The sequence below is a fragment of the Mus caroli genome, unplaced genomic scaffold (genome assembly GCF_978045245.1).
Source record: "Mus caroli unplaced genomic scaffold, Mus_caroli_1 scaffold_1, whole genome shotgun sequence".
Taxonomy (NCBI): domain Eukaryota; kingdom Metazoa; phylum Chordata; class Mammalia; order Rodentia; family Muridae; genus Mus; species Mus caroli.
The window spans coordinates 34,690,111-34,705,430 of record NW_028227256.1 but is presented as its reverse complement, the minus strand read 5'-3'; the positions used below and the strand labels follow the sequence as shown (position 1 = coordinate 34,705,430).

Sequence of the window (15,320 nt, the reverse complement as noted above, 5' to 3'; positions counted from 1 at the left end):
TTTCAAACATATTAAACCCATTGCCTTAGAATGTCATATATTCATTTTGTTTTTTGAGACAAGTTTTACTGTGTAGCTATGGATGACCTGAAACAGTCTGTAGACCAGCCTGGCCTCAAACTCCCAGAGATCTGTTTGCTGCTGCCTCCCAAGTGCTGGGATTAAAAGTGTGCGCCACCAAGCCCAGTTTATTTAAGGTATTTTTGGGCACATGTTTTAGTGCCATTTGAGTCTTTGAGAATAGGCTGTGTGCTTCTTGTTCATAAAGCTGGATAATAATGTCACCCATGATTTTTTCTTGTTAAACAATAACAGAAGATTTTATGAGGAAAACAAAAATACAAAAGCCCCTTTTTAGCTCATAAACTGATCCTGAAGGCAAGTCTAGTCTGTTTTTATCTAATGTTTTTAGCAAATACTGTATTATTGAAGTAGGGGTTTTCTCTATTCTAAGGGAACTAATTCATTAATATATCCATCTGTCATCCAGGCTTTCAACAAATATTTATTGACATGCCCTGGGAGATATAATAAAAACTGAGGGTAATGAGTCCATGGAGTAATAGAAGATCCTACTATTGTAGGCTACTAGCTTAGGTTGCTCCGTAAGGTGCCATGTGTTACTGGAGTTTATTAGAAGCATGGCTGACACAGCCTGGGGCTTGGGCCAGGAGGAGAAAGGTCTAGGAAGCCTTCCAGGAAGGGACATGTCTAAATTTTTATAAAAGATGACTAGAAATAAGCCGGAGAAGGACTTAGGGGAAGAGGACCGTGGAACTATGATAGACAAACAGCAGCTTACACTAGAGTTCACTGACTCTTGTGGGAAGATTTCAGAACAGTTCCAGAGTTTATGGCTGGGGCATAGGCTGCAAAGAGCTATGAATGAATGGAGTAACAACCAATCACAAAGATACATGTGATATTGACCGTGGACTTTATAGCCATGATGATGTGAGGAGAGGTTACAGATGGATCTCTGTTTTAGAATGAACATTCTGTCAATTATAAATCCACATGAAAGATGGACTGTGAGGACCTGAGGCTAGAGACAGGGGCTGGTAAAGAGTCAGATGGTGAGACCCATCCTCAGAAGCTGTGAAGTCATGAGAGAAACAGATCTCTTAAAGAAGTAGGAATGAGATGTGCTTTCTGCCTCCTCAATAGTTCTGTGTGTGAGGAAGGAACACAGAAGCAGAACATACCTGGGAAGAGTGGCCATTCACCTCCTAAGTTGGAATTGTCTTTGGGACATGCACATATAATACTTATAGGCTACGGGAATTTTAGGTTTAGAGTGAAAACTGAAATTAAATGTGAAATAATGAGTATAATTGAAGTCATGGAAGGAAATGGTACCTGAATGTGTGTGTGTATACACATGTGTGTGCACATGTATGTGTGTGCATGTGTGTGCACACACACGTGTGTTTTGTGTATGTCTGTGTGTGTTGTGTGTGGTTTGTGTGTGTGTATGTTTTCTTGCTGAAATGATCTTTTAAAAATTTAAAGGTTTTATGACCCATACATCCTCTGAAGGAAAAATAATCTGTTAAGACAGCATTAGAGAGCTAAAAATGATTGCCATGCATGGTGGCATACGCGTGTAAACCTAGAAGGGCAGGGGGCAGGGGGCATCTCTGTGAGCTCGAGATCAGCCTGCACTCCATAGCAAGTTCCAGGTTATTCAGAGATATATAGACTCTGTCTCAAAAAACCCAAACAAACAAAAGAGACAATGTTCTCTGGAGTGACACTTTGGAACTGAACTAACAAATGCTCTTAAGTAGAAAACAAAACGTTTCATGATCTAATGTGGAGATACAGAAATAAACTAATCTGGAGAACTCTGCAATTGAGTGAAAAATCTTTACCCCTGGTAATCTTAGCCTTAATTTGAAAGGTTTTATTTTTATTTATGTGTACATTTGTGCATATGTACAAGGATGTGTGAATGCCTGAAGAGGCTAAAGCAATAACTTGGAACCCCTAGAACTAGAGTTACAGATAGTTAACTGAGAGCCACCTGACACAGGTGCTGGGAATCAAACTCCGGTCCTCTGGAACAGCAGCAAGTGCTCCAACTACTGAGACAAATCTCAAGCTCTGGTGATCCTAGTTTTAGAGGTGGTTTGCTACTTGGTATCAATTAATGGTAGAAAATAGAGTAGCAAGCACATATATTTTTGAGTATGAAAAGACAGAATTGGAAAGTTTTAGTTTTTCTTCTTTATAACTTTTTATGTTTTAAAAATTTGTGTGCATGTGTATGCACATGCAAGTGTACGCATGCATGCGATAAGTGTATGCTTTCGGTTTTGAGTTTCTTGATGAACCCAAAGCAACTCACTTGGCTACACTGGCTGCTGTCAAGCCTTAGGGACCTCCCTGTCTCCACTCCTCAGTGCTAGGATCACAAGTGTGACCTTATATGGCTGCTGGGGATGCCACTGAGGTCCAGTAAGTGCTTTACAGAGTGAGCTGCCTTCCCAGATCCCCAAATATTCCATTCTAAGTGGTTGTGTGTGTGTGTGTGTGGGCGGGGGGGGGGGGGTTGAGTGTGTTTTTCTCCCATGAGTTTGTTCTTTGGGGTTATGAATTGTTTTGCTAATGGGTGCGTTAATCATACCCTGGCCAAATATGTTTGGTCACACTTTACATACAGAGTCTCCATCATTCTATCAAAGAGCACAAGCTAAAAACACCCTAGAGTGGGCCAAATGAAGACAGTGACGCTCAAGAGAGTTTTGAAGACTTGGTAATAGTATCGGAGTCAGTACATTCAAATCCATTTCAGCCTAGACTGATTCAACTCTTTCTATTTTTCCACAACAGCTCTGAAATATATTAGGGCAGGTATTTGAAGTTTATATTGCTAATATAAATAATGAACCCAGTTGCTTTTTTTCTAAGAGATAATTGCCTATGGTTCTATGTGTAGAATTGAGGTTAGGGAAGATCACACTAATTGGTTATCTAATACCAAATGTCAGCCCTGAAAACTTTTTTTTTTTTTTTTTTTTTTTTTGGGTTTTTTCGAGACAGGGTTTTTCTGTATAGTCCTGGCTGTCCTGGAACTCACTTTGTAGACCAGGCTGGCCTCGAACTCAGAAATCTGCCTGCCTCTGCCTCTCGAGTGCTGGGATTAAAGGCGTGCGCCACCACGCCCGGCAGCAGCCCTGAAAACTTACATACACATACCATATAGACTGAGCAGTTAGTATTTATGTGTTTAGGAATATATGTGTATATACATATACATACGTGTACATGACAACAATGAATAAAAAAGGAGTCCATGGATTTGCAAGAGCCATGGGAGAGTTTGGAGGGAGGATAGGTAAGGGGAAATGGCAATATTATATTATATTCTCAAAAATAAAATAAATAATTAAGAAGAAACAAATTTAATTACCTATTTATTACATGTAATTACAATTACAATTACATCACAGACATTCCTAGACTTGTGTTTCCTAGGGTCTTCAAGTGTCATCAAGTTGATAAGACCACCTGTCACAACTCTACCTCTTACCAAGTTGACACACAATTACATCTAATGTCTTTCTTAATTTTGTAAATGAAGACTGTAACAAGGTCATAAGTCTAAGTGATGTGACATCAAGTTTTATAAGAAACATATAGAAGTAAATTAATACTATTTAGTATGGAATATTTCATGCTAAACCATGGTAGTTATGGGGGTCTTACCTAGCTGGATGATTACACAAATCATTTAACACACTATTAGTTATATGATTTTATATCAATACACTTCAGTGTATGCTTTCCTTTAATGGATATATTAACTTTACCCAGTACAAGTATATACATTGATTATAGGCTTTAAAGTGTAGAAAAGAATGTGATATAAATGTTTACAGACAATGAAAATCATGGGGGAGGGTTCTTTTTATTCATTCAGCTTTGATAGAAATAAGTTTTAAATAATTTTAACTTAATATTTTTATTAATTTTAAGGAAAAAACCATTTCAGGCATGAAGAATATCATTGCTGAGATGGAACAGGCATCAAGGTAAATCATTCAAAACTATTGTAGTGCTTACTGGAGTCACAATATGATTTATATATAATACAAAGAGACTGAAAGTCAGGAGGCTGTGTTATGTATCAGGTAGTAAGTCTGATGGTCAACAGAGGCTTAGGTTGTCTCAGAGAGTAAAGGAGAGGGTGGTGTGTCCCAGGTGACATAAGGGGGAAGGAAGGGCTTCCAAAACAGACATAGAGGCAAAGATTCACAGTTCCCTCCAGTATAAGGGAAGTGAAGTGAAGGGGACTGGAGAGATGGCTCAGTTGTAGGAGCATGTTCTGCTCTTGCAGAGGATGGTGGCCCAGATAATCCCACACACGTCCGCTCTGCAACAGGCATGCATGCAGTACATATACACACATACAGGCAGAGCACGCGCACACGGGAAATTAAATCTTTGGATAAAAAGAAGTGACAAAAGGAGAAGCCACACTTGCAAAGAGACCTGTATACTACACAGATGAGCTTGATTTTCATCCTTTGGGGGGTAAAGACTATTAGAGATTTTAAAGTTTTAAAATAATTTTTTATTGAACTATCCAGGAAGAATTGGTATTAAATCGGGCTTTAGAAGAGATAGGAACAATAGAAGGAATTAATTGTTTATGGTGAGAGACTTTAGGGAAATGTCAGGCTTCTGAATCCCCCACTGCGCATGACAGGCTGTGTGTTCAGAGAAAGATGAGTTTAAAGAGTCTCTGAGAACTTGTTGTAGAAGTGTCCAGGAAGCATGAATCTGCAGTGTTATCATGGAGCTAACCATGGAGACAATGATTCTGTGGGTTCTATGGAGCTGAGAACTATGCCAGGCACTGGAGGAACAGAATCTAATAGAGGCTGAGTATCCTATCAATAGTTGTCTGCATACTGAAGGCTCAGCTCCGTAGCTGCCCAGTCCATAAAGCTAGATACCTCAGCAGCCTGAAACCAGTGTTGGGGGCCTAGAGCTCCTTGGAGAACTGCTTATGTTCTGTCTACATTGGAGGACTGAAGAAGTTGGAGTCTTGACAGCAGGAACAGCTATAGCTGCATACATTCAGAAAGAAGGGCCAGAGCTGACAACCTGCTTTTTCCTGGAAGAGCCATTTAAAGGGTGCTGTCCACTTTGAGGGTGGGCCTTCCCCAGTATGATACGCTTCTCCACAAACAACATCACAGACATGCCTAGACTTGTGTTTCCTAGGGTCTTCAAGTGTCATCAAGTTGATAAGACCACTCGTCACAGCTCTACCTCTTTACCAAGTTGACACACAATTACATCTAATGTCTTTCTCAATTTTGTAAATGAAGACTGTAACAAGGTCATAAGTCTAAGTGATATGACATACCTATCCCATGTCCAACTGAAAATGCACTAATTCTTCCTCCATAAAAATGGCAAAGTCCCTTGAGGAATGGTTACTTTTTTGATAATTCATGAATTAAGTTGGAGAATATAGATATGATAGCACATAAGTTCTGAAAGCAACTAAATTAATGTATTACATGCTAAAGCAACTAAATTAATGTATTACATGCTAAAGCTTTAATACAGGAAAGAAAATCACAGAGATCTGCTTAATAAGTATGTGTGTACATGTATACATGCACACATACACACACAAACAGGAAGCATGTGATAATTAAAATTCTGGTTTCTATAATTAGTCATATGGCTGTAACTGATAATGTACATTCTCCATCTCCCCTGCCTTCAAAAACTGCCTCAGTAAATCTGGGTTCTTTATATAGGGGCCTGACCCACACCTTCACTCCTGAAGGATCTAGGGTTTTATTTATCCTACATAGGTTGATTTATAGTTTCTTTCCCATTGACCTTAATCAAAGGGCATTATAACACTAAGAGATGCCCTAAAAGATCTGCATTTCAGACATGTTGTTATTTTCCTTCATTGTGGGGTACTAGTCAATCTGCCCCTGGTAGTCTGAATCAATCCTAATATGTTAATTCCTTTTTTAGCGTGCTGACACAATAACCCAAAGTGGCTAGGAGGACGCCTTAGCTTACAGATCAGTACAATGGTTCTTATACCTCCTGATTGAAATACCCTCCCATCTCTAGAACCAAAGCCTGTAGGGAACCAGAGAATAATGTTGTGGGAATAGGAAGTAAACATTCTAGTGGGCCACTCAGGATGATGGAGAGTGGTACCATTTTCATTTCTACTTCTCAACTCTTGGCCCACGAGTCCTGGCTAGAGGGAAATAGTACTGTATGTTGGACATTGATTCAGAACATATACAACCTTCTGGAAAACACTGCTCCAGCCTCTGGGCTATTGACACATACTAGGTGCTTTAACTCAATCTTTAAAAGGTCATTCCAGCCAGGCAGTGGTGGCGCACGCCTTTAATCTCAGCACTTGAGAGGCTGTGGCAGACAGGTTTCTGAGTCCGAGGCCAGCCTGGTCTACAGAGTGAGTTTGTGAGTTTCAGGACAGCCAGGGCTACACAGAGAAACCCTGTCTCAGAAAACAAAACAAAACAAAACAAAACAAAACAAAACAAAACAAAACAAACAAACAAACAAACGAAGAAGAAGAAGGAGGAGGAGGAGGAGGGAGGAGGAGGAGAAAAAGAAAGAAAAAGGAAAAGGAAAAGGAAAAGTCATTCCACTATTGTATCAGCTGCTTCAGGATGGTTGGGAGCAAGGTAAGACCAGTGGATTTCATGGGCCTAAGCCCACTGCCCCCTGTCAGGTTTCTTTGACTGTGAGATGAGTTCTCTGGTGAGAAGAGTTGCTGCATGGAATGCCATGACAGAGGACAAGGTATTTTGTAAGCATTATATGCAGGGGGAAAAATAAGTCCATATCCAGAATAAGCATCTTTTGCAATAGGACAAAGTATTGATCTTTCCCTGATAGCCAGCATTAGGCTCACCAAACTCATTTAAAAATTTATGCTAAGTTCTGTTTCTTTACCCTACTCCTAGCCCCCAACCCTTTATTAGAAGGTGTTTCCCACTAGAGGAGCACAACCAATAGAATGTATATATGTAGGGTAAAAAGGAATTCCTCCTATGCTAGGAGCTAGGTATTCCAGCAGTGGTGGTCCAGAAGGGCATAGAACTTGGTAGCTACTCACCGCAAGAACCCGGATGCCTCTGCTGTGTGGCACTGGAGGTCTGGAGCTCCCTGTCGAGCCAGTGATGCTCAGATTGTGTTAGTAGGAGGGCCAAAGAAACAAGTGTGGTAGCAGAGGAGCGAGACAGCAGGCGTGAGTGCACACTCAGGAGGGAGACAGGTAGTGTGCTGCACTGACTGCCCTTCACGTGACACTGCTTCCCCTTGGAAAGCCAGCTGGAAGGTGTTGCCCACTTTGAGAGTGGGTCCTCCCCCATCACTTGGTTCTCTCTGGAGCCACTCTCAGACACAGGAGTCTCCTATATTTTAAATCCCTGTTGAGTTAAGAATTAAAACTCTTTCTGGAGTTGTGGACATGACAGGGATCACTCTGAAAAGTAGGGCTAGAAGGAGAAGAACTGGGCTCTGAAAACCAACTTTTAAAGGCACAGAGTACGAGGACTCGGGAGGGGAGAGTCATCCTTAATGGCTGTGGTGAACTTGCTATACGTGTTGGAAGTTTGAGATGCAGTGGCCCACTCACTGGCTTGTGTCTATTTAGACCTTCCACACTGAAGCATGCAACTGCCAGAGATGGAAGTGTCTTTGTACTGTTAGCTTCTTTAAATATGAACGTCTTAAACCTCTTCAGTTAGTTTTCATTCTGACTGTCCATCTTCTGTCCTGTGAGAATGTGTTATTCTATTTCAGTAAACTATCTCCTCTTATGTACTGTTTGATTTGTGGAATAGACAGTCTACTGAAGCCCTCATTATGTGCGAACAAGATATTTCCAGGATGCGCCGGCAGTTGGACGAGACAAATGATGAGCTGGGTCAGATTGCCAGGGAGAGAGATATCTTGGCTCATGAGAATGACAATCTTCAAGAACAGTTTGCCAAAGTCAAACAAGAAAACCAGGTATACTTCCTGTTCCCAGAATCTTTTTCTCAAAGAAAAAAATGATTTCTTCTGAGCAGAGCCCTCTTTTAATTTTGTAGAAAATCTCAGACACTGCAACCCTCCACACTCTTGTTTTTTACTTTCATAACAGATTGCCATATAATTTTTAGATATCTCTGGCATAAAGTATTAGGTACTAAGGAAAGGGAATGTAATAGAGTGGATCTGTTTTAAACCTTAGAGAAGCTTCGGTATCAGAGGGTATTTGAATAAGCAAACAAGGGTTAGAGCTATGAAAAGTTTTAAAGCAGGAGCATATTATGATGGACCATGTACTAATACTGTGTTTTAATATGTGTGGAATATGGGACATTTTTGGACCTTTTTAGCACTATGATATTTTTTAGGTAAATTCTAAATTTTAGTCTGTAACCCAATATATTTCAAGCTGATAGTCTTCAGTTCTAACAAAACTATATAAAATTTGAACATTAAAACATTCTGTTTCTTGAAAAATAGAAACTGAAAGAAGCTGGTGACTTATCGCAGTTAGAATGTGCTTGTTAGGCATGAACCCCGGGTTTGACACCCACAACCATACAAAACCAGGTGTGGTACTGGGGGACCTTAGTCCCAGCCCTCAGGAGATAGAAGCCAGAGGACCAGAAGTGCAGGGTTATCCTTGGCTATAGATCACTTGGAGGTCATTTTAGGATACTTGAGTTAACAGCTACTATTGACATTCAACATGTATTTCTGTCTATTTCATTCAATTCAACATTTTAATTCTATTAGTTAATGTTCTATTGTTGTGATGATATATCATGGCCAAGGCAACATATAAAAACAGTTATTTAACTGGGGCCTTGCTGATAGTTTCAGAGGATTACTTCATGATCATCATTGCAGAGTGTAGTGGCAGGTAGACAGGTAGACAGGCAGGCAGGCAGGCAGGCGTGCTCCTGGAGCAGTAGCTAAGAGCTTACATCCTCACCCACAGGTAGCAGGCAGAGAAAAAAGAGATCTGGCCTGGCCTGGGCACTGGAAACCTAAAAACTCACCCCACTGACACACCTCATCCAAGGCTACAACACTCCAACAAGGCCACAGCTCCTAAGCATTCCCAAACGTTCAATCATGTGAGCCTGTTGGGCCACTCTCATTTAAGCCACCACACTGCTTTTATGTACACTTTTAAAATGTAGGTAGAGTAAAATCCTGATGCCTTTTCTGTGTGAGGAGGCAATAGAGCCAGTTATCTAAGATTCACACGGGGCTGACTCTCATTGCTAGGCTGTATTACCATGCATTTAAATTCCAAGAGTGGCATAATCTGTAAAATGGATGGTAAGTGAAGCATTTACTACAGTGCCCAGGGTACCACTTACCAGCTTACCACGATAGAAATTTCTCTGCCTCCTTAAACCGCATGCTCTTGATTGTCACCAGAAGAAAACTAGCATCCTAAGAGTTTGCATGTGTTCAGGGTAGTTTTCTTCTTCTCTTAGGCCATATGAGTCAGATCGCTATGTAAACCAAAGGCTAAGAAAGAACATCGTAGACATTTTGGAAAATGGAAACCTTAGAAAGTTTTATCCTTAATACTACACCTTCTAACAGAAATATAAGTTCATTATAGAACTTTTTTTGAAGGAAAGGAAAAAAAAATCTCTTGATGTCTTTACCATCCAGTTACTGTTCCATGTGTATTTTACTGATTTCATAGCAATTGCAATTTAAACATTGTGAATAGAATGTTTTATATTTCAGACATAGATAATGTCTTTCTTGTTTTAGGAGCATCTGGAAATGCTCAGAGCATCCCTATGAGAATGGCTCATAGGTGCCCTATGAACAGTCTTGTTTACAGTAAGCATTACGTGGACATTCCCACTCCGTACCACAAGAGAAACTAATTCTTCATTAACGTGGCAGCCAAAAGACTATCCTGTTGTCTCAATAGGCATAGTTTTGGTTACTAGTAAAGTTTGATTTAGTGTTATCAACTTATGCTCCCTCATCATGACTTGTCTGTCTGGGCCCATTGCCTGTTTTATTTTGGGATTTTTAAAAACCAGTTTTACATAGATTTTGATATCATTGTTATATTAATTTTATATAATCATCTGATTCGAATATTTACAATTTAGATGTTTTCACATATAGGAATGCTTATTTATTATAGTCAAATCTAGCTATCTTTTTTTTGATAGGCACTGTCCAAAAAACTGAATGATACTCATAACGAACTCAGTGACATAAAGCAGAAGGTCCAGGACACGAATTTGGAGGTTAACAAGTTGAAGAACATATTGAAGTCTGAGGTACACAGATACAGGTTTTCCTTTGCTCATGATACAAGTGTTGGTAAGACCTAATTTAATGATCTGTTACACTCACCAGATTGGTAAACCAAGTCTTCATATAATCATATATTACAGTTTTGACTGTGCAGATTAACCATTTACATTTAGAATCACCAGTGTCCTAGAAGATGACACTAGAACATGTTTTCTTTCAGTTTGCTAAATTTAGAGTAAACATCCTAGGTAAGTAGATTCTCTCTAATCAAAGAACAATGGGCACAAAATACTGAGTTTTCTGTTATATACTGACTAAAGTGACTTTTCCTGATTGTTTGACAGGGCAGAATGGATCACACTAATTTTAGAACATCTATTTCTAAGAACCAGTAGGCTACAGTCATTTGCACATCTCTTTAGCCACTATTTGATCTAGGGTGTGTGTGTGTGTGTGTGTGTGTGTGTGTGTGTGTGTGTGTGTGTATGTATGTGTGACTTCAGAGATTTCTGAATGTGGATGTATGTATCAGCTCTGTAATAATACAGTTTGTCTGAATATAGAGCTGCACTTAGTGCAGTGTATTAAGTACACAGAGATGTACTTCGGAAAAAGGTCTAAAATAGTGTAATAGATCAGTATCATAGGTGTGGTGTTACCTACATGAGACTCAAGGTGTCTATGGGAACTTTACTTCCATAATCTGTGTATGTGATTTAACATATCATTTAATATCTGCATACAAACATATTTTGAACATTTGTTCATACTGTACATAAACAACATTTTCAAGGGCTTGGTGAGGTAAGCCATTCTTAGGACTCCTAGATTGTACCTGTCACCTTCAGGAGCTTTGGAACTGCGGAGTCCAGGGGAACATACATTTGATTAGAACGGGTGGCGTATTCATTTGTTGTCCTTTGATTATTTTATTAGCTCAGGATTTCTGATAGAGAAATTTACTGTTTCCAGGAAGGAGAGCATTCCTGACATTAGTGAGATAATAACTGACATTTAAAGAGCAGGCTAGGCAGACCACAGTACTGAGGCAGGCTTTCTTTCTTTCTTTCTTTCTTTCTTTCTTTCTTTCTTTCTTTCTTTCTTTCTTTCTTTCTTTCTTTCTTTCTTTCTTTCTATGCATGTGTATTCTATGTGAATGTGTGTGTCTATCTGCGTGTGAGTGTGGATGCCTGCAGAGGCTAGATGCCCCTCAAACCGAAGGTTCAGAAAGTTGTAAGTTGTCCAACATGGTTGCTGGGAAACAAACTCGGGTTTTTACAGGAGCAGTATGAGCCATCTCGCCAGTCCCTAAGATAAGATAGCAATGGTTATTCAGCATGGTATATTATTTATGGAACTGATTTTCCCTGTAGAAAGCAGGTCCTACTTAAACTAATTTATTTATGGGGTCACGTTGAAGATTAAAAATAATCTGATTCCAGCTGGGCGTGGTGGCACACCCCTTTAATCTCAGCACTTGGGAGGCAGAGGCAGGTGGATTTCTGAGTTCGAGGCCAGCCTGGTCTACAAAGTGAGTTCCAGGACAGCCAGGGATACACAGAGAAACCCTGTCTCAAAAAACCAACCAACCAACCAAATAAACAAAACATCTGATTCCTGCAGGTGGTAGATACAGCTCAGTGGTAAAAGTACTTGCCTAGTATGTGCATGGTTCTAGATTCAATCCCTAGCATTGCCAAAGATAACCTGGCTCTGTATTAGATGAACAACTTATACATGAGTGTATATTATTAGCATACATTTGGTATTTTTGAACAATACTTTTGAGCAATTTCTGACAAAATAGTAAAAAGTTCAAAAAAATTAAAGTCTGTGACCAAGAAAATTATGGCTCAGAGACAGCAGACATGGCTTAGTGTTAAAGAGCACTCTTCCAGAGGACCCAAGTTCAGTGTTCAGAACTAAAGTCAGCTCCTGGAAACCCAAAATCTCTGGTCTCCAAGGGCACCAGCTCTCAATGTAAACACACACACACACACATACACACAGAGAGCAGTTAAAAATAATATAAATAAATCTTATCAGATATTGACACTTAAGATGTGAAAGGGTCATATAGAAATTCTGTGGCCAGTACATCAGATGGTTGGGAGCAAGAGAGTGGTAGTGAGAAGGTTGGCAGCTGAGGCCAGCAGGGGTCAGTAAACAGTCATGGAGGAAAAGATTCCCTAAGAAGAAACACAGCATGTGTTTGTCCAGGTCCTCTAGAGAAAGTACCCAAGGAGCTAAAGGGGTCTGCAACCCGACAGGTGGAACAACAATATGAACTAACCAGTACCCGCCCGGAGCTTGTGTCTCTGGCTGCATATGTAGCAGAAGATGGCCTAGTCAGCCATTATTGGGAAGAGAGGCCCCTTGGTCTTACAAACTTTATATGCCTCAGTACGGGGGAATGCCAGGGCCAAGAAGTGGGAGTGGGTGGGTAGAGGAGTGGGTAGGGGTCTGGGGGACTTTTGGGATAGCATTTGAAATGTAAGTGAAGAAAATACCTAATTAAAAAAATAAATAAAAAAGAGTAATCTGCTGAGTGGGGAACTGATGGCCACAGGCTGGGGCATTCTTCTTTATGTTCCTTACAGGTTGACCATCTTTCTAGGCTAAGGAGTTAGTAGGATTTCTTCAAGGTTATGTACCAGTGATTTCCCAGTGGCCTAGATAGCAGTGTTCCATATGCACTTTATGTTAAATACTTTTAAAGTTTTAAAGTAATACACAAGATTTGCTTTTTAGGAATCTGAGAACCGGCAAATAATGGAACAACTCCGAAAAGCCAACGAAGATGCTGAAAACTGGGAAAATAAGGCCCGCCAGACAGAGGCAGAAAACAACACCCTCAAACTGGAACTTATCACTGCTGAAGCAGAGGGCAACAGATTAAAGGAAAAAGTTGATGCCCTTAACAGAGAGGTTGAGCAAGTAAGTTTGCAGAAATGTGCTTACAGTGTCTCATGTGTCATACTAAGTGAGCTTGGCTTGGCTCAACATAATGACAATCAGTTGAATTATATAAATGCACTGTAAGTTAGAGCCCCTTAAGTACTCTTCTATCCACCTTGTTCTCAGGTACCAACAACCAGAATAATTATCAGCTTTTTATTTCTTAGTTGGGAACTGTTCGGGAAAAAAACCCAAATTTTTTAAAAATAATAAAACAGGTCTATTTTTATCCTACAGCTATAAGAACATTAGCATGTTTCCACATTTGTTTCATATATCTTTGTTTAAGGAAACATATCATCAGAGTCGGGAGTAATGGGGTTCAGTGGTTAAGAGCTCTTGCTGATCTTCCAGAAGACCCGAGTTCCATTCCCAGGAGCCACATGGGGTGGCTCCTACCACCTGTCATTGCAGCTCCAGGAGAATGGCTTCCTCTCGTGGCCAGCACCGATGTGGCACACACACACACATGCACACGCACACTAAATAAAAATAAGATAAATTAAAAGAAAGCAAACATTAAGCTATAGCTTCTCATGCACATACTGGGTATGTGTGACTTTGACATTATTCTAGCTGTTTCTCACGAGCTCATACTCTGTCTGTGCATCTCTTACCTATTCATGATAGTTAATGTTTTCTATTTTCAAGTCAGGTTTGCAGATGTGTGTGTGTGTCACCTGCCAGTGTAGTAGTGGTGTGTGTGTGTGTGTGTGTACTGTGTGCTGTGTGTGTTTGTGTGTGTTTGTTTTAAGATTTTATTTTTATTTTTAAAAAGATTTTATTTATTTTATGTATATTAGTACACGGTTGCTGTTTTCAGACGCACCAGAAGAAGGCATCAGATCCTATTAAAAATGGTTGTGAACCACCATGTGGTTGCTGGGAATTGAACTCAGGACCTCTGAAAGAGCAGCCAGTGCTCTTATCTGCTGAGTCATCTCTCCAGGCCCACCATGTGGCTCTATTTTTATTTTTAGTTGTATGTATGTATGTATTATTATGTGCATGTGTGAGAAAGAGGGAGAGGGAGGGTGCTTGTGCATGTGAGTCCAGAGCCCATGGTGTTGGATCTCCTGGAACTGGAGTTACATATGGTTGTTAGCAGCCTGACTTGATTTCTGTGAATCAAACTTCTGTTTGACAATGCAGTATGTTCTCTTAATTGCTGAGTCATCTCTCCAGTCCTTGTCGTCAAGTCTTTATTTGTTAGGGCTGGAGGTTTGGTTTGGTATCAAGCCTAGAACATCTGAAGGCCTGAATTCATCCCTGGCAGGACAAATAATTTTATTTAAGTAATAAAATATACTAATTATGTGTTTGCAACTAGCCTTTTTAAGGACAGCAGCAACTTTAAAGTTTCACTTGATTCGTTACACACATACATCAAACAGTGGCATATACTCATTGTATAAATGTTTTCTTGCTTAAAGTATCCCCATATTAAGGGGAATTTAATTTTTCCCCCTTTCTGTAGTGAAGGGCTCTGTAACAAACATTCATTTTATTTCTCTTGGCTCTGTTTTCTTAGGCTTATGCTTGAAAGCGAGTGCCTAGTCTAAGACACACAATTTCGCTTAGTTTATCAAATTGCTTTCTAAAAGTTTACTCTTGCCAGAAACCGTGGGTTATGATTTGCTTAAATACTATATTCTGTATTATGAGCCTTAATTTTTCCACAGTTGGGTTTTATGTTTCCTAGATTACAAGTGAAACTGAACGTCTTTTAATGCTGCTTTTTAAAAATGACAACTGAATCTTTTACCCAAACAAAGTGTCCTCTAACCCCATGAAAATTACACAACCTCTCAGAAGCAACTGTGCATCAGAAATTAATTTGAAAGTTTTCCTTCCATACATTGTTAACAAAGCACTTTCTAGGATCAGCATCCTCTGTGCCAAAACCACTGTGTTCTAAGAATATCTTTGATGGACATGTAAGACCTCTTGAGGTTTTTCCTTCAGCAAGAGCAAAACCAGTACTAAAAGCCCAATAGCAGGAAGCTGAGGGTTTCTGGCAGAGACTGACTGACACTTGCCTG

General features: G+C 39.9%; 1 protein-coding gene across 3 annotated transcripts in view; it reads left to right on the top strand.

Annotated features, from left to right (window-relative positions):
• The window catches only part of Tsga10 (testis specific 10), a 101,346-nt gene that overhangs the window by 52,126 nt on the left and 33,900 nt on the right, over positions 1–15,320 (top strand). For all 3 annotated transcript variants that reach the window (XM_085836496.1, XM_085836507.1, XM_085836506.1), the window contains 4 exons: positions 3,982–4,037; positions 7,869–8,037; positions 10,233–10,343; positions 13,072–13,257. In XM_085836496.1, the coding sequence (XP_085692622.1) occupies positions 3,982–4,037; positions 7,869–8,037; positions 10,233–10,343; positions 13,072–13,257 (522 nt within the window). The remainder of the gene's footprint in view (positions 1–3,981; positions 4,038–7,868; positions 8,038–10,232; positions 10,344–13,071; positions 13,258–15,320) is intronic.